Below are 21927 nucleotides of genomic sequence, written 5' to 3'. Positions count from 1 at the left end.
CAAAATACCATTGAAAACAATCAAGTCACTACCTTTATACATTGCCCTCCCCTTCATTTCTCTGAATAGGCATCTAATTTACAATCAAAACATATGCATTAAAAACACTGAAATATCGGCACAGAAATTACACATTCATTGTCATTTCTGGAGTTGTGTATCCCAGATTCAAATAAGCTTATGGCAGTCAGAGGCATATGGAGTTAAGGTACTGCCTTCAAAGGGGGTGGGGTGGGGGACACACTCTACGGATATCAAGAAAAAGAGGCAATCCCAAATTCGGGAGAACTGATGTCTTAAAAACCTTTAGTACCATAGGATTGGCAGCGCTGAGATCTGAAGTATCCTTTGGTTCACACAAAAGGTAACAGTCATGTTTTGTTTTGTTTTGTTTTTCCTAATGTAATATAAAGGGAATGGTATTTCAAAAAAACTCCAAGGGTTATTTTCAAAACCATCTAAAATGCTTTACCTGGGTTTTCAATTCTTGGGGATGTCCAATTCTGCGAGGGAGGCTGTGTGCTTACATCTCTATATACACATATATAAAGACAAACCCTCTTTATATATATGTCTACATTCTATACAAAATCCTCCTACACACACACACACACACACACACACACACACACACACACACTCAGGCTCTCTCCCTCTCACACATGCACATACAGATACAAAGAGCATCGCATCCTGAGTCACGTGACACACGACACCCTGCTCAAAGGTAATTTGCTTAGAGTGATTTGTCTGTTTAAAAAAATTCACAGTTCCTCAACAGTAGTTAAAAATCCCAGGTCAGCTGCTGTTTGTGAAATACTGTTCCCCTGTACTTGCATGAGGTAGACTTCCCAACCGGGGAGAGAAAATGATACGTTAAGAAAAAGGGTTATGTCTTTTTCCGTTTTTGAACGGAAGGCCCTTTTTTGCTTTGATCTTCTGGTGCTGCAGATGACTTTGTGGAGGAAGCTTCTGCAGGTGACGTGCCTGGCCACTCTGAGACCTCGGACCTCGCCTCCTGAGGAAACGGTGGTGACGGATAGCCGTGCCCGCCCCCCACCTCTCGAGGGAACGCGGGGCACGGCTGGGGCTCTGCTTCCTGTCTTCCCTGAGAACCGGCGGGCGGCTGCACCACAGTTTTGTGAGGGCAGTTCGCCACCATGTGCGTGATGCTCTGACAGCAATGGCACTTCTTTGGCTGAGGAGGTAGACTACATTCCTTAGCATGATGATCAAGGCCACCACAGTTGTAGCATCTGCAACAAGAAAAATGAAAAGATCTTAAGAAGGAGCATGTCTCACAAAATAGGTCAGAAGTCGAAAATATACTAAAATACGCAGACCGTTAAAGAGATCAGCTTATTTTAATATGCCTTCTTAACAACAAACGTATTGTATTAAACACAAAAGTCAATGAAAAACGAGAGTCCAAAAGCGTGGAAGACTAATGACTTCCACATATAAATGACTGCTTTAGATTTGAGTTAGGTTATTGTAAAGGAAATTTAGTCCACTAGAGGGCAGCCACGTTCAACAAAAAACAACCAGCTAGCTTGGAAAAGGCAGTTAAAAAACACAGCTGTTGACTAAAATGCAACACCAACTCAACCAGCAACTGGGAAAATTACGGACCAAATTAAATTTTATGAGTTTAACATTTCTTTGGGTGTTAATTATTTGGCTGTGGAAACCAGTTGAACTGGAAGAATTCTTTCCCATCGCACAAATTAGTGCAGTGAAATTTGATAAATAAGAAAGTCAGACATCTATGGTGAATGGTATTTGGGGAATTACCAAGTAATATTAGAACAAGATAGAAAGTGTCTGAATCAGAAGAATGCTGTAAAAGAAAGCTTCTTGATACTTAGATCAGATTAATAAAGGTTGATGCTAATTCAGGGGTGGGAAAAACTTTTTCTTTCTGTAAGAAGTTAGTTTTCCTTCAGGGTAAATTCTTCTAAATTGAAATAAATATAAATCCATCCTTAATTAATACGTGAATGCACACTGGGAGCACAGCTTGTACTATATGTTTGAAATTCTGACAACTTCTAAAAGCTGAGAAATGTGGAAGCTACATTGTTCAATTTCAGTCAGATTTTCTTTCTTCTAAAATTTTATATTAAAAACAATAAAACAGGGATTCCCTTGTGGTGCAGTGGTTGAGAGTCCGCCTGCCGATGCAGGCGACACGGGTTCATGCCCCGGTCCAGGAGGATCCCACATGCCGCGGAGCGGCTGGGCCCGTGAGCCATGGCCGCTGAGCCTGCGCGTCCAGAGCCTGTGCTCCGCAACCGGAGAGGCCACAGCAGTGAGAGGCCCGCGTACCGCAAAAACAAACAAACAATAAAACACCATCAACTGGAGAGAATAAAATTTTATATTTATGAAGGTTTTTAATCTATTTGTTGAATACAAAATTTGCTTACTGATTTGTCTCCAAATGAAATGTTTTAAGGGCTTTCTGTTTTAAATTTATTTTGCAAATACATTTATGACTCCATAATTCTCATTATGAAATTTACACAATAGGTCACGTTTTTAAAACATGATAGCAATAGGTGGTAACTGTGAGAATCAGCTTAAGATCATAATGACAAAATAGTTAATTGTAATTAATTAGATTTGTGTGTGTGTGTGTGTGTGTGAGAGAGAGAGAGACTAGCAAGCTTAATAACTCATATTACCATATACTTCTAAGACATGCTACTAATAACCTACTGGGAAGTATATGCAGGATACTTATGGTTATGTATTTTATCTTCTGAGATAAGTTATAGAGTGAATTTTTTTTTTACTTGGCAAAAACTAGGATAACAGCCTGCTTCTCCAGTTATCAATATTACCTTGCAAATTGTAGAATAATGGATTCACAAGATGGGCTTTTATTCTTTGCAGTAATTAACAAGTATTTATGTCAGGAAAAAAGAAAGCACATATTTTCAAAAGTTAACGGGAAAAACTAAGAAATCACTTTTTATGATTAAATTAATTATTGTGTAATTACATATCTTAATAAGTTAATGAAACTATTACAATGCATTCAATGTTTTTTTAGCCTTGTGTTCTGAGATAATTCAAAATTAACGAATAAAAATTACTGACTAATGCTTGAAATTCAGGTCCCCAAAATACATTCAAAAATGGCATCTTTGAGAAGTATAAGCATATTACTTATAATAATGTTTTTCCACATAGTCCTCTTCTATAATGGAAAAGTGAATTCTTAAACTAAATTTGCCCATCTATAAAACAGCTTCTTTTGAATTAAATTCACTTCCTTGAAGATAACATCCACTCAGGAGCTCATTTTTGAAGAGACAGAAAATAGGTTAAAAGATGGAGTAATAGAGCTGCTCTCCCACGGACACATCAATTTCATCAGTCACTGTGGTATGTGCACTGCTACCCAATTCAGGGAACCATTTGCCCACTCATTTACCAAGGGGCTGATGTCAGAATTCCATTTTTTCAAATGGGGTCTTCCATCATATTCTGTATGTGTATTCACCATTACATTACATTACATTTGGGTTTTAAAAGTTACTTTTAAGGATACTATGGAATTTTGGCTTCCTTGCATTTTGATCGGCATAGTTAATTCACTCCCTTAGCTTTTCAGATTCATGCTATCATTAGGCCAGACTGCCTTCCACACTGAAAAGATTTGCATTCAGTATATTTGTGCTTTGCCTTAAAGGGGAGGAATGATATGTATTCTCCTCTTCTATTTAAACATTCAATGCCAATCACGCTTACTAGAAGTGCAGGTCACACCCCATTATGAAACTCCTTCCTTCCCAAGGGACCGACAGGAAAATGAACAGCTCACAAATAATATCACACCACATTCTCCATACAAAGCTCTGAACGGTACTAGGCTCCTTTGTTCACTCTGCACACCTCTCCAAATCAGCTTCTTTTGTTAATTTGCATGAATTTTATGTTGTGACACAAGCATTAAAACAGGTCTCAGAAGTGATCAAATAAAATGAGGTGATACTACATAAAGATACATAAAGAAAGTCAGCTTTGCTTGTCTAAAAGTGTAACAGAAAAAAAATGTAACGTAGGCGCTTCTAAGTATTTTAAAGTGTTAACTTAATAAGAATATATATGGAAACTTGGATCATATTCTGGGGGGTTAGAAGGAGGCATTAAGGATAAGGATACAGTGATCTATAAACTTCTCAAGCGGAAGGGAATGCTGAAACAACAGTAAGTAAATCAGTATCAGTGAGAGAGAAGAGAGAGGTAAAAGTGCAAGCGATGGGGCAGGAAGGAGGGATGAATATAGGAGGAGTATAATAAAATCCCTGGAAAAGAGAGATGAGAGAAAGGATCAGTAAAGTTTCAAATGGGAGGCCAGAGGGGTAAAGAAAAGTCACAGATCAGAAAGAGTTTCAGAAACTAATCTGGAGAAACGATAACCAACTCTTTGAAGAGATTACCGTTGTTAACTCAGATACAGTCCAACTAAAATCCAGAAATGATACTGACATTCGTCAACGCTACAGTTTTTGATTTTACTCTGTCTGAACACTTGTTATCTAATTCAATTGTGTGTCATTCAGCCCAAGACCTGGGAGTGCTGGCTCCCAGTCTGAACGTGGGAGGGAGGGGGATGGGCAGAAATGCCATCACAGACCCCAAGAGAGCAGGAGAGCAAAGGATCCAGAGTGGTGGAAGCAATGTGCCCACCCTGTACCTCCTGAGGGTAAGAGAGACAGATTCTTAGGCCAACCTTCCAGAAGGCCTCATTTTATTCTGAAAGCTTCCAAACAATCTAAATTCACAACTGGGTATATAGCTTATTCACTCCACAGGATCTGCCCCAAAATACCAAGAGGAGAGGTGGAAAATGCTGATGAACCAGAGCTAGAAACAGTAACAGTGCACACATTTTCTGACCTCTATCAAAGCAACCTATTCTTTATGAAAATTTGTTTCTTTTATTATTCTTATATCCAAACTCCTAAGACTGTAAGCCAATTAAACAATAAAAACATTTTAATAATGTTAACTTTCATATATTTTTCCTAAGTACAATGGTAAAAATATTGAGTTTTCAAAAATATTGGTTAGTGGTGATTTATGTTTATTAAAAAGGGTTCTTGGGCTTCCCTGGTGGCGCAGTGGTTGAGAGTCCGCCTGCCGATGTAGGGGACACGGGTTCGTGCCCCGGTCCGGGAAAATCCCACGTGCCGTGGAGCGGCTGGGCCTGTGAGCCATGGCCGCTGAGCCTGCGCATCTGGAGCCTGTGCTCCGCAACGCGAGAGGCCACAATGGTAAGAGGCCCGCGTACCGCAAAAAAAAAAAAAAAAAAAAAAAAAAAAAGGTTTCTTATGGAACAAATACATATTTAACACCAGAAAAAAAATTTTAACACCTGTAAATCTTTCATGTGTATCTTTTGAAATACAAAAGCCAGTATCCCCCCTCAATTACCTTAACTTATGCTAAAAATAAAATAATCTATCCACAGCAGTGTTGAACACACTGTTAACAGAATTAAAATGATAATAATAGGAATAATACTGAGGTTCAATTTATTAAGAGTTTACCATATTCCAGACATTGTGCAAAAGGTTTTTTAAAATTTATTTTATTTAAATTTATTTTTATTTTTTGGCTGCGTTGGGTCTTTGTTGTGGCACGTGGGATCTTCGTTGAGGTGTGCGGGTTTTCTCTCTTGTTGAGGCATGCGAGCTCTGCAGTTGTGGTGCGCGGGCTTAGTTGCCCCACGGCATGCGGGATCTTAGTTCCCTGACCCAGGGATCGTCCGCTGCATTGGAAAGAGTGTTCTTTAGCACTGGACCACCAGGGAAGTCCCTAAAGGTTTTTAATATGTAATATAAAATTGACTCCTCCCCCAAATCCTATGAAGTAGGTACTAAATATCAATGTTGTGCTGATGAGAAAATTAAGACTCAATAGAGTATACAGAGAAGGAAATTTGAATTGAAAAAATAAATTTCACTTGCATTTTCATTATATAAAAACATTATACCCAACGATACTGACGTAAACTTTATTATGTAAAAGTCTAAAAACATATAAGGGTCCTGAATTTAAAACACCAACAAACACACAGATTTGAAGTAGATTTTTCTTGAGACTTGGGTTACTATTCTGTCACTATGGTGTGGGGAAGTGAGCTTCTCTCTCTGAGCTGTTCCATCTAAAGGCTGTAACTAGTCCAGGTCAGACTTTTCACTGCCAAAGCCCAGTTTTTTTCCCCTACCCCTCTTGTACTTTCTATGTTGAAAGTTTTTGTCTAAAAAAAAAAAAAAAAAAAAAAAAAAAGTAAATAAATTTTCCATTTTCCTTAATCATATGTTTAAGACCATAAATTGGAACTTCAGGTTGATATGCTATAATCAGAGCTATCAAACTGACTCAATGAAATTCCAGCCAAAATAAAGAAAATAAATTCCAGTCATTGTGGTTATTAGCCCATGAAGCCACACTGTGAGGTGAACAATTTATTGACGCCTTGAAATAAACACTGCATTGAGATTCTATTGGCTGGAGCAAATGTAAATTGCTCTTGGAGGGAAATTTGACAGCACATTTCAAAATATTAATATGCATACTCTCTGAGCCAGCAACTCTAACGCTAGGAATTTGCCCTACAGGAATATTCATTGATAAGCATAATGATTTGGGTACTAAAATATTAACTAGAGTATTGTCCATATTGGTAAAAAATAGAAAAATTAAATGGTAATAATACCACCAACAATAATAAATACTTATAGTCAAAACCAGGTAGTCTGTTGAGGATATGGGGAGGGGGAAGGGTGGGCTGTGGCGAAGTGAGAGAGTGGCAGGGACATATATACACTATCAAATGTAAATTAGATAGCTAGTGGGAAGCTGCTGCATAGCACAGGGAGATCAGCTTGGTGCTTTGTGACCACCTAGAGGGGTGGGATAGGGAGGGTGGGAGAGAGGGTGATGCAAGAGGGAAGAGATATGGGAACATATGTATATGTATAACTGATTCAGTTTGTTGTAAAGGAAAAACTAACACACTATTGTAAAACAATTATACTCCAATAAAGATGTTTTAAAAAAAAAAAAAAAAAAAAACAAAAACCAGGTAGTCTGGCTAAAGTTTTTGCTCTTTACCATTGAGCTACAAATATGTGAAAATGAAAAAGGAAATTAAAGCCCACATATACTGAGAAACACTCTACAGATATTGAAAGGAATGAAGTAAAAGAATATTTTTTAAAATGAGGTAGATCTATATGTATTGACATGGAAAGATCTCCAAGCCAAATTAAGTGAAAAAAGCAAACCACAGAATAATAAACAAAAAATGGTATAATCTCATTTATGTTTTAAAAACACTATATATGATTATAAGTAAATATGTATTTTTAAATGCATGGAAAACCACTGGAAGGATAAACAGTACATTAACAGTGGTTACATATGGAGAGAATACAGGTAAAGGTGAACTTTCATTTTTACTCCATAAATTCGTGTATAGTTTCTTTTTTAAATAACCAGAAAATTTATAGATTATTTATGTAATTGAAAAAGGAAAAAGAGCAATTATAAAGCTGCATTTCCATTTTATAATTTGACCTTCATTATTATTGTTAGTCATCTAAAAGTTAACCTGAAAAAATAAAAAAATAAATAAATAAATAAAAGTTAACCTGTACATCAGCAATTCTAGAATCATCCTGGAAGCTTTTTAAAAAATACTTATGCCTGGGCCCTACTCCAGACCATTAAATCAGAATCTTTGAGGGCAGACCCCCAGGCATCAGTACTTTTTAAAAAGCTTCCCAGATAATAGTGAGCAGCTACTTGAGAACCACAGCTGTCTACAAACCTGAGTTTACCACCGACAACCTTAACCAAGAGAGAGCACTCTGTAATCCCAACCACAAGGAATGTGGTTCAAAACAGAATACTGAATACCCCCCAAACATTGTTTCAACAGTTCACTGATGCCTTGAAAGGAAGGAGGAAGGAAAAAGGAAGGAAGGAAGGAAGGAAGGAAGGGAGAGAGGGAGGAAAAAGGTGTGTATAGATAGATCTTGTTTCTTTACTGCAAACTAAAAATGATTCCCTGAAACTTCTAGCTGTAAGCACAAAAGCCCACAACTTTTTACCATCACTGATTCCTGCTTATTTTGGAAGGAAAACATTGCAAAAATCTACTGAGTTTAGCTTCACAAGTAGTTTCTCTGTTTCTGAGGTTATTACTCAGTTCTTAGTTCATCAATCAAGGATGGGTTCAATGGGGAGGCACCCATGTCATCAAAACGGGTGATAATTTACAGCTCTTGAATCAATTGCTCCATTCTCTAAACTTCACCATCATTACCAATTACCATTTATTGATTTCCCATAATAACTCTTTTAATTCTCCATCTTCTGTTGCCTCCATCTACAGTAATTCTCAAAACCATATAAACTTATTTCCTATAGAGATACTCCTGCAAACATTTCTAATGGCCAAATTCTTTTGGCTATTACATACAAATGAATATAAACATAATAAAAAGATCTCTACTTTTTATAAAATCTATTAGCCATGGAATTTCTAAAACCTCTAATATTTAAACTACACTTCACCTAAAACAGCACCATTGATAAAGTTACTACTGCCCACTCTGTTTTGTAAACTAAGAGAAAAATAAAGTGCATAATGGATGGTTTAAAATCTGCTTATTAGTTAGACCACCCTAAGGATTGGTTTTCAATATTATTTTTAAAAAGCAAAATTTAGTCAGTATAACTGCCATTTAGTTCTTTCTGGTGAATAAATGCTCGATGTTTGGATGGCTCTCTATGGCCTAGTGTTCGTCATAGTAAGCAAGGGTCAGTCTGATGTGGATGGAACTAATGTGAACTCAGAACTCTAAGCTGCTGGCAGAGGAAATGAGTACTCTGTGCCTCCTCCAAATCTCAGTGCTCAGACCATTTACTAAACTGATATGGGGTTTGCACTGAGTTCAAAGGCTATTTTTTACTTACCAACTACTAACCTCTTTTACTATCCGGTTCTATGATGTGCAATTACCTAGATACCTTGCCTATCAGTGGGGATTCAACTGCTTATAATACCCATGCAATCATTTTCGTAAACTCAAATGAAAAACAGAAAAAAAAACCACTTAAGAATATCTACAACGAGTACAGCTTTGTACTAGACACTAACCAAATGTATGTGCATAGTTGGCTGGATGGTAATATATACATACATATGTGTATATATATGTATATAAAATCTTGTCTGATGTCTTTGCCTGACTGCTTTTTGGATTGTCTTATGTTTATTAGCTTTTGGACACTCTCTCTGATTAATGCCACGGTCTGTCGTCTGTATCATAACACCAGCTAAAAATGCCCCACAGTATCTTGACAACCAGCTAAAATATAGTAATAGTTCTATTCACAAACCTTTCATCATCTTATAAAAACAAGAAGATAAGATGGAAAAATGTGGGGGACAGATGTGATGAATGGTGGTGCAGGGTCAAGAGAAGTAGGGATGGAACATATAACAGTTTTTAAAGAGTGGAGGACATGAAAGGGAGAGAAATCACTGGCGGAACTGGGGAAAAGGGAGCCTTTTTCATGTAAGGGCCCTTCCACCACACGGAAGGCATCAGGCATTTTTGTATTTCATTTCATTATGTTTAAAAATATTAGAGTCAGAAAGTAAACTGGGAGATGCCAGGGGCCTGGGAGTCGGGGGTGGGTAGGGGAATGGGGAGCTAGTGTTTAAAGGGTCTTAGAGTTTCAGTTTAGGAAGGTGAAACACTTGGGAGACAGATGATGGTGAGAGTTGTACAACAATGTGAATGTACTTAGTGCCAATGAACTGTATAGTTAAATATGGTTAGAAAAATATGTTTCATATTATGTGACTTTTACCACAATAAAAAAAACATTAAAAAGAAATTACTTGTAGGTTATTTGGCAATTCCACGGAACGATAATCGTTTGCTGAGAATTTGCTACTTTGTACCACAACTTGAGAAGGAGTATAATAATGAATTCTAGGTCATAAATTAAATCTGTATTTGAAATAGAAATGTTATCTCTCTTTTAGGTGACAAACGACATCCCACACAGGTAATCCCTTCTGGCTAATGGAAAAGTTGAAAAAAACAAGGAGAAAGACGGACTCAAATACAGATAACTTAATGCTTTCCAATTTCCTGGGAGTAAAAGCAGTTTGTTATAAAATAGGACCCAATCTTACATGCAGTGGGCACTCTGCCAGCACGGCTTGCATGATCCCAACACAGCTAGGGAGGAGTGTCCAGGTCAGGACAACACACACACACACACACACACACACACACACACACACACACACAAGGCACATGTATTTTTGAAATGGTAGTGTTACAACTATCCAAACTGCTGGTTTAAATTCATTCTTGCTGGAACCAAGGTCAATTTATCTACCATATTTGATCACATTGACCTTTAAGGTATAGTGTTTTTAGAAGGTTAGTGCAGGTATTAAATATGAAGGAAAGACATTCAAAATTTAACTTATCTTGAGATGGCTGAAATTAGGTATTTACTTAGATGGAAGAATCAGATTATAATAATCTGATTACAGCGATCTGGAAATGTTGGTTCGTTTATCTGTCACAGCAGCCTTGCTGAAAACATAAAACCCCAGGGCTGCTTGGTTTCCACCACACCATTTCACATTCACCAGTGTCACAGGTGTGACATCTGCTGTAAATAAGCACTGGTTTGGCCTGAAGAAGGACAATTCCGCTACTGCTTTTGTGTCAACTTTTATAAATGTTTTTTCTTGCTCATCACATGATTTCTTTTAGGCTCTGGCTCAGGAAACCAGCCTATTTTTATGGTTGACATTATTTCACAAATCATTCTAAAGTGATCTTTCTCTTTATGTTGTACATTGAATTCTTTCATTATTAAACATTTGGTCAGAGGCACAAGAAATTTTAAAGACAAATTTCATTATGATTACTTGATAGGTGAAACAGTAATTTGCAACTAGAGAAGTAGATGTAAACATCAAAACAATATATGAGAAAATTTAAACACATGGTAAAAATACTTAAGGGTTAAAAAACCTTAGGTATTCAAATGAGGACTGCAAAACTAAAAAGTGACTCCCTCATATTGTGTTACACACACCTCCTCCATTAAAGCATAGAAGGAAGAGACAGCATGAGAAATTTCAAAGGAAAGAATGATGTATAGAGGTCAAGAATCAATTTTAGTGGCATGACTGATGAACTGCACAGAGGAAGGTTAGATAACAGTTCCAGATTTATGCTGGTTATTTGCAAGCTGGAAGCAAAAAGAGGGCTGGATTAAAGATGCAATCCTAGGGCTTCCCTGGTGGTGCAGTGGTTAAGAATCTGCCTCTCAATGCAGGAGACATGGGTTAGAGCCCTGGTCCGGGAAGATTCCACATGCCCCAGAACAAATAAGCCCGTGCACCACAACTACTGAGCCTATGCTCTAGAGCCCGTGAGCCCCAACTACTGAGCCCTCATGCCACAACTACTGAAGCTCGCACTCCTAGAGCCCATGCTCTGCAACAAGAGAAGCCACCGCAATGAGAAGCCCCCACTCGCTGCAACTAGAGAAAGCCCACGTGCGGCAATGAAGACCCAGTGCAGCCAAAAATAAAAAATAAAGAAAAGATACAATCCTACTTTTAGCCAAATGAGTTATTGTTGTTGTTGTTATTTAGCCAAATTGGTTATTTAAAGCTTTGATGTTACCATGGCTTAATTACCTCTGATGCCAGTAATAATGCTGGTAGCATTTGAGTTTCTATGAAGATACTGTTAAAACAACTCCCTACTGCTGTATTAGTGAATTAATATTTTTACTATTAACACTGAATTGTTGCTATATTCCTGAATTAAGAACTATGTGTAAACTTTCCACTTTGACAATGTTTATATGAATAGCATTAAAATATATTTATAGAGGACCTGCCGTCCTAGAGCATGTTGCTTGGCATGATCTACCCAAAACGTACCCTCAGGATTAATTCATGTGCAAGATGCAAAAGAAGACTGTGCCAAACCATCTCTATCTCTACAGCTACTCAGGAATCAGAAGGAGTTAAAAGTATTCTGCTGAAATCACCAAGGAAAGGCTTCTAACAATCGATAAGTTTGATCTCCCATTCCAGCACCAGCTACTGCTGAGGAAAATGATGAAGTACAGATGAGATGTAAATGACCTCTGTTCACCTCCCCCTCTAGCCCAACTGGTCTTCCTGTGACTGGATATATATTGCTCTTTGCCAAGAATCAGCAGTTCTTAAATTATTTACCATGTACATATATAGGTAGGTAGGTGAAAGCTAAACAAGGAAAATTGCTACTATGTTCAGATAACCTCTATAAACTGTGATATTATCTCCTCTCTATGTAGGTCTCATCTTGAAAATTAAAGCCATGTCAGGTATTCTTGGCCTCATGGCTACTTCTTTTTTTCCCTCCTTACTGGTTGCAGTTGCCCTTCACATCATCCCAGCTTTTCACATGACTAAAGATTGATGATCAAGCTGCTAAGGCATCCTTGCAGATCTTTCCTCTCATCACTGATTCTTAAGGAATTTTGTTTCCCTACTTGAACATTTTAAGGCTGTGACTCTGTGAACACACAGCCACTAGTATAAAAACAGACAGCTGTGGAGCCAAGGATGGAGGTAAAAACTGAAGGTAGGTATGAGAAGAGCAGATAGGTCCTTGGACGGAGCCAAGCCATGTCCAAATACTCTTAATAAGTGAAAACCATGAGAACTAGATTCTACACATTAACAAATTTATGTGTGCATATTCTATAAGCCAAACTATGGCTTGCCTTGAATACAATTCCTTTAGCATTTGAACAATGGAGTTTTTATTTCCTTTGGTCATCCTTTAAATTTGGCTGGTAAAGTTTACATGAAGAATTTGGTTTTCTCTCAGTGGGACAAAAGAAACAAAGCCACTAATGAATTTTTCTGTGTTTCTCTAACAAAAAAAGAAAATTTTTTTTTTTTTTTGGCTGTGCTGCGCGGCTTGCAGGCTCTCAGTTCCCCAGCCAGGGATTGAACCCAGGCCACAGCAGTGAAAGCCCAGAAGCCTTACCACCTAGGCCACCAGGGAACCCCCTAACAAAAAAATTCTTGACAAATATCCTGGTAGGTGTAGTGAAAGGAGGTAACCTTCTTTGGATGATACTTGATCTTGAAACTCTAAAAATGTATGTATTTCAGAAAATAAAGAAACATTTAAAAATATGAGAGCTACAAGTGGCAATGTGTTATTTATCACACTGAGTGTGAAGTTCTCTTTATATGTTTTATGTTTATAATTTAATTGAATACAACATATGTGTAAGGAGAAAGTTGTGCTTCCCTGGAACACTGTGCATTGCCTAGACCTAGCATTCACAATTATGGATTATCTGATTCTGATTGTATGGGAGTTATCTTACAGCTCTTTAAATCGCCGATAATTGCAAAGTTATTCTTGCCCGTAGAGTAGCAAATTCTGCCCTGTCAGGTTCAATTTACTACCCTTTCCCATGTGGAAAAAGCTACTGTTGCTTCCATTTGCATAATTTCAATATTCCTCAACTACAAATGTGTCTGTTCTTTGGATTCTCCTTTTGAAAAGGTTGTAACATCTGCTTGTTTCCCTCATTTGAGTTAAATAAAATCTTTAACACTTGCTCATTTTATATCTGTATGAGAGTCACGATGTTACCTTTTTTGAAAACTGTCCTATAATTCTCACACAATAAATCTATCCCAGAGAAGCCACTGCATGAGATGCAAAGATCATTATGACATTATGATGACCTTGTTCTTTAAGCACATAAAATCTAGAAAAGAGATCAGATAAATGCACAACTAACTTTAATTCTCAGGGTTACTGGACCCAATTTAAGTTTTTGTGTTTCTTCTCAGTGATCTTATTTTTCTTATACCTTGAAACACTTTGCTCTTTCATAATCCTGGGAATTATATCCAACTATGCTAAGGAGCTGAAAATAATACGAAAATTTAATTTTTTCCATAGAAGACATACAAATGGCCAACAGATACATGAAAAGGTGCTAATCACTAATCATCAGGGAAATGTAAATCAAAACCACAATGAGATATCACCTTACACCTATTAGGATGGCTGTCATCCAAAAGACAAGGGATAACAAGTATTGATGAGGATGTGAAGAAAAGAGAACCCTCGTGCACTACTGGTGGCAATATACATTGATGCAGCCACTGTGGAAAACAGTACGGAGAGTTTTCAAAAATTAAAAATAGAACTACCATAGGATCCAGCAATTCCACTTTTGGGTATAAACCCAAGGGAAACGAAATCCTTATCTTGAAAAGATATCTGCACCCCCATGTTCACTGTAACTTTATTTAAAATAGCCAAGACATAGAAACAACCTAAGTGTTCATCAATGGATGAATGGATAAAGATAATGTGGCATTTTTATATACACAGTGGAATATTATTCAGCCATAAGAAAGAATGGAATCCTGCCATTTGCAACAACATGAATGAACCTCAGAGGCAATATGCTGAGTGTAAAAAGTCAGACACTGAAAGACAAATACTTGTATGTTGAATCTAAAAAAGAAGTCAACCTCATAGAAAGAGAACAGACAAGTGGTTGCCAGGGGTTGGAGGGCGGGAGAAATAGGGAGAGGTTGGTAAAAGTATACAAACTCTCAAGCTGTAAGATGAATAAGGTCTGAGGATCTAATGTATAACATGGTGACTACAGATGATAATATTGTACTGTATAATTGAAATTTACCAAGAGAGTAGAACTTAAATGTTCTTACAAAAAAAAAAGATAAAGATGTGAGGTGATGGACGTGTTAATTAACTAGATGGGAGGAATTCTTTTGCAGTGTATACGTACATCAAAGCATCACAATGTACACTTTAAAAATCTTACAATTTTACCTGTTGACTATACCTCAATAAAGCTGGGGTGGGGAGGGGGTTTAGAATATTTCCCTTACAGAACTTCAAGCCACCTTAATGCTTTTTCTCTTCTCTCATATTTTAAATAACTTTCCTACTTCCCAATTCACTATGCTGGAAACTTGTTGAAACAAAGGTCAGGAAACTTCAGCACTTGTTTTTAGCTCTACTACTAACTCTCCATCTCACTTGCAAGATGGTGCTAAGACTTGAATTCTCTTGACTGTCTCCCAATTTAAACTGTCTATGATCTTGGTATCTCTCTACCCTCACAAATCACAACTCAGCCTGATTTTATGACTTTATCTGAGAAATATTTGCCAGCCCCATAGTGGGCAATGCGAGGTAGAAGAGACCCAAATTTATCTAGAGTTGGGGTTGGAAAGGTGGATGGTGGGAAGGGACAAAAGGATGAGGAGGACAAGTTTTCTCATAAAAGCATTATTGAAATGAGTTGGTCCAAGCTGGGAGGAGAGGCACCTGAGACCAGAAGTGACTCAGAGAAAAAAAAAACCAAGGGGCTGGGTGGGGGGAGAGGATTTTAAATACCTAGATGCAATAGTCTTGATCTTCTCTAATTTTATAACCCTAAATATCAGTTATGCTACATGTTCATTTGGAATTGAGATTATATAAATCATTACTCAATTGCCCCATGCAGTCCTGGTGTTCAAAAACTGTTTGCAGAGGACTTAACCTGATTAACATTATTTTGATCTGCCTCCAGAGTAATCTATTAATTATACAATTAAATAATTTTCTGATAACTGGCAAATAACCATATTGAATTTAAGGCTTTCACAGAAAAAAAAAGAAAATTTAAAAATGATGTGATCAAAAAAAAATGATGTGATCATCTAGAGGGATGATAAAATAGTGAAATAAATCATCGCTATTTCATCATCCTTGTTACTGCATTGCCCAAAGTTTCATCTGATCTTTCCAGAAGGTATAAAAGACATCAGGAGACAGGACTTCTGTTGTCTTTTTCTTTTTAACTCTTCATTGAACACAGTTGAGAATTCAGAAATTTTCATTTTCTGTCCATAACAGCAAAGAGAAGAAAATGATAGAAGATATTTCACAATTGTTAGATGAAAAAGAACACAAATACAAAGACAGACAGACAATAATACTCCAGACTCTAATGATGATGATGAAATTAATCCTATAAGTCAAATCTCAGATTATGAGTCTTCACATAATATATCCTAGAAATATATTTTATCAAACTCAAGAATCAATGAGTGGACAATATATTTCTAAGGACAAAAAGGAAATCTGTTATTCAGTTAGTCCTTCAAGAAGAATGCCATCATGCAGTATTTTTTTTGACAACATATGTTTACTAAAAAGGACATGTAACAGGATGCTTTCACCTTTTATCAAGCTTGTGCTAGGGAATTTACTTGATATGGTTCATAAGTAGATAAATGCTGAAGGCACTGACTGAAAGGAGATAAACAGCACAGAAATGAAAAAGCTCATTCAATTGATCATTCTAATCAATATCTAAAATGAAAATATTTTGTTGCTACTGACGAGGAAAATGACTACCCTCTCTTCAACAAAATTACGAGCCATAAAAGTTTTCAAAGCACTGTATTTTGATGATAGAAGTGAAAGAAAAACCAGAGGTAATAAAAAGCTGGACTCTTAGAAATATATTTGAAATCTAGATCATTATTTATAAGATGGCTATGTTCCCAGCTCAGCTATGAGCAATTACTTTCAAAGGATATTGCCAATTTTGGATGTGTATATCTTTTTTAAAAAAAAAAACAAGGGTTTTTATTTTTACCAGTCTGACAGGTGAAAAAGAATACTTTTTTTTTGGATGTGTATGTCTTCACACCAGAAAAATATGGAATAAAATTTGGGTTTGTTACATTTAAATTCTTATTAATTTCTAATCCAGTTGTTTTTCACAACATCTTTTTATTTTTATATCCATAAACTACCTGTAAAATGATTTTTAAAATATGTTTTACAAGAGTCCACTAAACTCAGATAGTAACTGGTGATGACTATTCTTCCTGGTATATTGGCAGCTATTAAAACATAGAGTTTAACAAATGGTGTAAGAGAAAGAAAGTGTTACCATCTTTTCAAGAGAAGACATGGTCACAGTTATTGGGAGCAACAGGAATGGTTTTGTAAAGGAGTTGACCTGGCTACAACAAGCTAGTTAAAGGATATTTAAAATGAGTAAGATTTGTTTAGATAGAAGAGAAAACATGCCATTTGAATATATGGCATGAATAAGAAAACAGAAGTGGAAAACTGTAGGATATGTCTAGGAAGGCAATTAATTAGCTAGCTTGCAGAAGCAAATGGAGGGTATCCCTGGTGGCACAGTGGTAGTGGTTAAGTCTGCCTGCCAGTGTAGGGGACACGGGTTTGAGCCCTGGTCCAGGAGGATCCCACATGCCACAGAGCAACTGAGCCAGTGTGCCAGAGCCCATGAGCCACAACTACTGAGCCCATGTGCTACAACTACTGAGGCCCGCATGCCTAGAGCCCGTGCTCCTCAACAACAGAAGCCACCGCAACGAGAAGTGCACTGCAGTGAAGAGTAGCCCCCGCTTGCTGCAACTAGAGAAAGTCCACGCGCAGCAATGAAGACCCAATGCAGCCAAAAATAAATAAATAAAATAAACTTATTTTAAAAAAGCAAATGGAAACCAGGATTACTAAGCAGAATATTAAATATATTTTATAGTTTAATATTTTTTTAATCTTTCATCTTAGAGTTGCAAAAAATTGAGTTTCAAAGCTGACACATGCATTGCTCATGACCACAAACCTAATAATGGATAGCCCAGGATTTCACCTTATAACTCCAGTGATGCATGATAAATCACTTAATCTCTCTGGGTTTCCTCATCCATAAGTTTCATCATTCAGGAATCCTTTTTAAAGATGATAATGATTCTCACTTACTTCACATGGTTGCTGTTGGTCTCAAGTGAAATAAATATTTTAAAATACTTTGCAAACTACAAAGCTCTTTATAAATGGTAGGTACAATTTCTTTCCCTACCCCTAATCTTAGATATTATATTCCTGAAGCACTTCCACTCCACTGGTGGTGAGGTAATTAATGGTAGAAGAATTGAAGTTCTCATGAATTACAGTGGGAGAAAACAAAAATAAATAACAGGAAAAGCTTAAAATATCTTTCCATTTTCAAGAATAGTAAAGAAAACAAACTAAATAGCCTAATAATGATATATTGCTTATCTTATGAATGCTCTATAATTAATTTGCATTTACCATTCCTCACCCACTGGGATTTTCTTTACCATCTCCTACTCTACATTTTGATGAGTAAACTAATTTGCTTTGTTGCAGATGCCAAGCATTTTTTCTTATATGTAGGTAACTGTTGAAATGTTCAGTATTTTTCTGATTTATAACTTGGAGTCCCTAAAAATCAAATCTAGAGTAACTTTGTTTTAATAAATTCTATAAGAAAATTTTGTAGATGAAGAAAATTATAAAGACACTAATCTGTATATAATACAGCTTTATGTATAGGAAATTTGCTCACTATTCCTATATTCTAGAAACTATTCTTTCATCTAGCTCTTAGGACACTCTTTATATTGCTTTTCTTTTTACCTTTCTGACATTATTTTCCTATCTTATTCTCAGTATCTTCCTGGATTCACCAAAATCTAAACATAAGCTTATCTATCATCTCTCCTTTGAAAAACTCATCCATTTCCTTAAACAAACTTTTATTTATGCTGATCACTCACAAATTATTCCCACTTTGATGTTTTTCTGTAATCTCAAACTCAATTCATCTCTTCAAGGCCATTTTGACCCCTTGTTTCCAGATGTCTTCCAATACTGATTAATTTTCTTGTAAGTTCTATCATTCATCATTGCGTTCACAGTGTCTATTGTTATATTACTTGGATGGCTCAAAGAAAAGGAAAAGGTACTACGAAAATCTTCACTATTTTTTTGTCTTTTAAAAGCAAAATGGAAACATAAAGCTTACTCTTGAGTCAACTTTCCTAAACCTGTAAACGGTTTCTCAGTATCTTGTCCACTTGGGGATAGTTTCCTGGTCTCTGTCTCGATCCCATGCCAAAGATTGGTCATTCTTATACTTCAGGTACATCTATCAACCCACTTGGTCCACTCAATTACCAACCAGTGATGACCATGTTAGTATTATCTTAGATAATATAAATGAAACAAAAATTTATTAAATTAGTCACCATGTATTACTTTTTAATAGTGTAATAAAAAATAAAAACAGTGAAAAGGAAAATTACTATGAGCTGCTGGAACCTGAAGGTGGAAAAGAGAGAATTTAGTACCAAAAGGGCATCACCATGAAAGTGGGCGAGGTACAGAGTGACTAATGTCAAAAAGAAATAAAGGCATGCCTTCCCACCTACCATACCTTTTGTACTGACATTACTGTCCTGTATTCTAGACAATATTACAGATTAACAGGCACCCACTAGGCCATCATACAACCCTATGGCAACAGCCTCATCTCCTGGGCAAAAACTACCAAATTCAGCTCAATTTTCCTTTATCTAGTCATCTTTTGACAAGTCTTTCGGACTTTTGACTAAGCTTCAGTATTCACTATACGAGGAGTTTTCAAAGACATTGTAATGGGAGAACTAAAAGTTAACTGCATGTTGATGTGCATCCTTGGAGACACAGCTAGTCTGAAACTTGAGGAGATGCTAAAGTTGAAGTCACAGATTTGGGAGATATCATTGAAAGGACAGATAGTAGTTAAAGCCATGGGACAAAGGTCAACCAGCAAAATGTGAAGGAGTGAGAAGAGACCTGCAGACAGAGTTTTCAGAAATACTTCTCTTTAATAATTTTCAGGTGGAAGAACCAGTGAGGTGTATAAGAAGGAACAGTCAGGGGTAGCAGTGTTGACTGAAACAACATTGCACAACCTAAAAGTTGAGAGTTATTTGCAATTTTTTTCAGTCAACAGTAGGAAGGCAAAAAGAGGGGTTTCCCCAGTTAAAAAAGAAAATACAGTTTTGTAGTGGAGAAAGTGGCTAATAAGATGAGGTACTGGGGCTTCCCTGGTTGCGCAGTGGTTGAGAGTCTGTCTGCCTGCCGATGCAGGGGACATGGGTTCGTGCCCTGGTCCGGGAAGATCCCACGTGCCGCGGAGCGGCTGGGCCCGTGAGCCATGGCCGCTGAGCCTGCGCGTCCAGAGCCTGTGGCCCGCAACGGGAGAGGCCACAGCAGTGAGAGGCCCGCGTACCGCAAAAAAAAAAAAAAAAAAAAAAAAGATGAGGTATTAAAATAGGTTGATGGATTTAGCAAGCAAGCGGTAGTAAGAAGCCTCAGATAGAACATACAATGAATACAAAAGGATTAAGGAGCTAAAATTGAACTGCAGTGCGAGTATCAGACTTAACTTCCTCAGAGTTAAACATGCATATCTTAGGAAAAAGGTGTCCCTCAGAGAGCAGAGAATAAACCCCTTACAAAACTGTATAATATACATTTTTTTTGAAAATCACCAGAGACAAATAGAAAAACAAAAAAGACACGAACAGGAAAGTCACAAAAAGAGAAAGAAAAATGACACAAGTACTTTTTAAACTCACACTAGCAAAAAATAAAAAAAATTTTGAGTCAACCATACAAAAAAAAAAAATTATATTGCCTTCAAAGTAGCATATAAAAATACTCTGACCATACCACTGAAAACGATTAAAAATACTGGACAAAATATTTTTAAAACACCTTTTGAAATGCATTACTGATCAGGCAAGAAAGTAAGGAATGCTTAGAAGTCAAAAAGGAAGTGAAAGCAGGAAACCAGGGCAGTAAGTGGAGCATTGAAACAGACTCTCACCCTGGAGGCATCCATATAACACTGCCAACCGTAAGCTATGACCTTGTAATGGGGATGATGAAGTAGAAGGGGCAGGAAACAAAGTCTAGGATCTGCCCAAAAGTTGGAGGTGTCATAGGAGATCCTGTCCCATAGAGCCGGAACCCCCCCAAAACTGCACCCACAACGTAAAGATAAATGAAAAACAAATTTGCCCTGAAGAAGAGTATGGCATGGAAACTCCCACCCCCAGAATGGTGTTGGGAGGAAGAGAAAACAAGTCTCCCCTGAGAAGTGATAACCACAACCCAGACTGCAGCTCACGTGGAGACGTGGCATAAGCTGAGCATTTCTCATAAAATGGTTCCCAGTTGGTACCAATGTCTCCAGGCAAATACAAAAAAATCCCTGGAAAAAAATGTATTTTTGAAGCCAGGAGTCAAAGAATTCCTACAGGTAAAAGTCCAAGAAATATGACTGGTTAAAAAAAATCAAAAAAACAAAAGAAAACTAGGGTAGCATGAACTACAGCCGGTAGAATCAGAACCAAAGACCTCAGATATTGGGTTGATTAGATTCAAACTGTAAAATAAATACATTTTGATATGTTTAAGGCAATGGTTCTTAACATTATCAGGCCCATGTCTACTTTGTACAATAAATATTTTTGTAATGCCCCTATTCTTACCACGACAGAAATTTAAAATAATCTAATCTGCATATACACATTATGTATGCATATATTTATATATATCCCTTAAGTATAAAATATAGGAGAAAAAGTAATAGTAAAATAATGCATATTTCAATATAAAAAGCAGTAACAAAGCCACAGTAGAAGACATAATGAAATTGTCAGTGCTTGATACTTGTCTGTGATAAATAAATCTGGACTTAAGAGAAGCCATTCCATACAAGCACAGGAAAATAAAAAAGAAGAGGTACAGGGGAATACTAGAATAAAAATTAGTGTGAATGTATATATACAATGAGAAAGGGAATGACCTTAATTGAAGTAGCATAACATGTCAAGGCAAATTTAAAAACAATCAATATATAAAATATGAGAAAAGACAACATTCTTCAAGTGAGCTAGACCTT

At 36.8% G+C, this 21927-nt stretch overlaps 1 protein-coding gene across 2 annotated transcripts in view; it reads right to left on the bottom strand.

Moving 5' to 3' along the window:
* Positions 1 to 762: 762 nt before the first annotated feature.
* Positions 763 to 21927, bottom strand: part of LIN28B (lin-28 homolog B) — a 122181-nt gene continuing 101016 nt past the window's right edge. For both annotated transcript variants that reach the window (XM_067011211.1, XM_067011212.1), the window contains exon 4: positions 763 to 1256. In XM_067011211.1, coding sequence (XP_066867312.1) covers positions 890 to 1256 — 367 coding nt within the window. In that variant the 3' untranslated portion in view covers positions 763 to 889. The remainder of the gene's footprint in view (positions 1257 to 21927) is intronic.

This window comes from Kogia breviceps, chromosome 13, assembly GCF_026419965.1.
Source record: "Kogia breviceps isolate mKogBre1 chromosome 13, mKogBre1 haplotype 1, whole genome shotgun sequence".
NCBI lineage: Eukaryota > Metazoa > Chordata > Mammalia > Artiodactyla > Physeteridae > Kogia > Kogia breviceps.
Note: the sequence above shows the minus strand (reverse complement) of the source record. Positions and strands in the feature narration are given on the sequence as shown.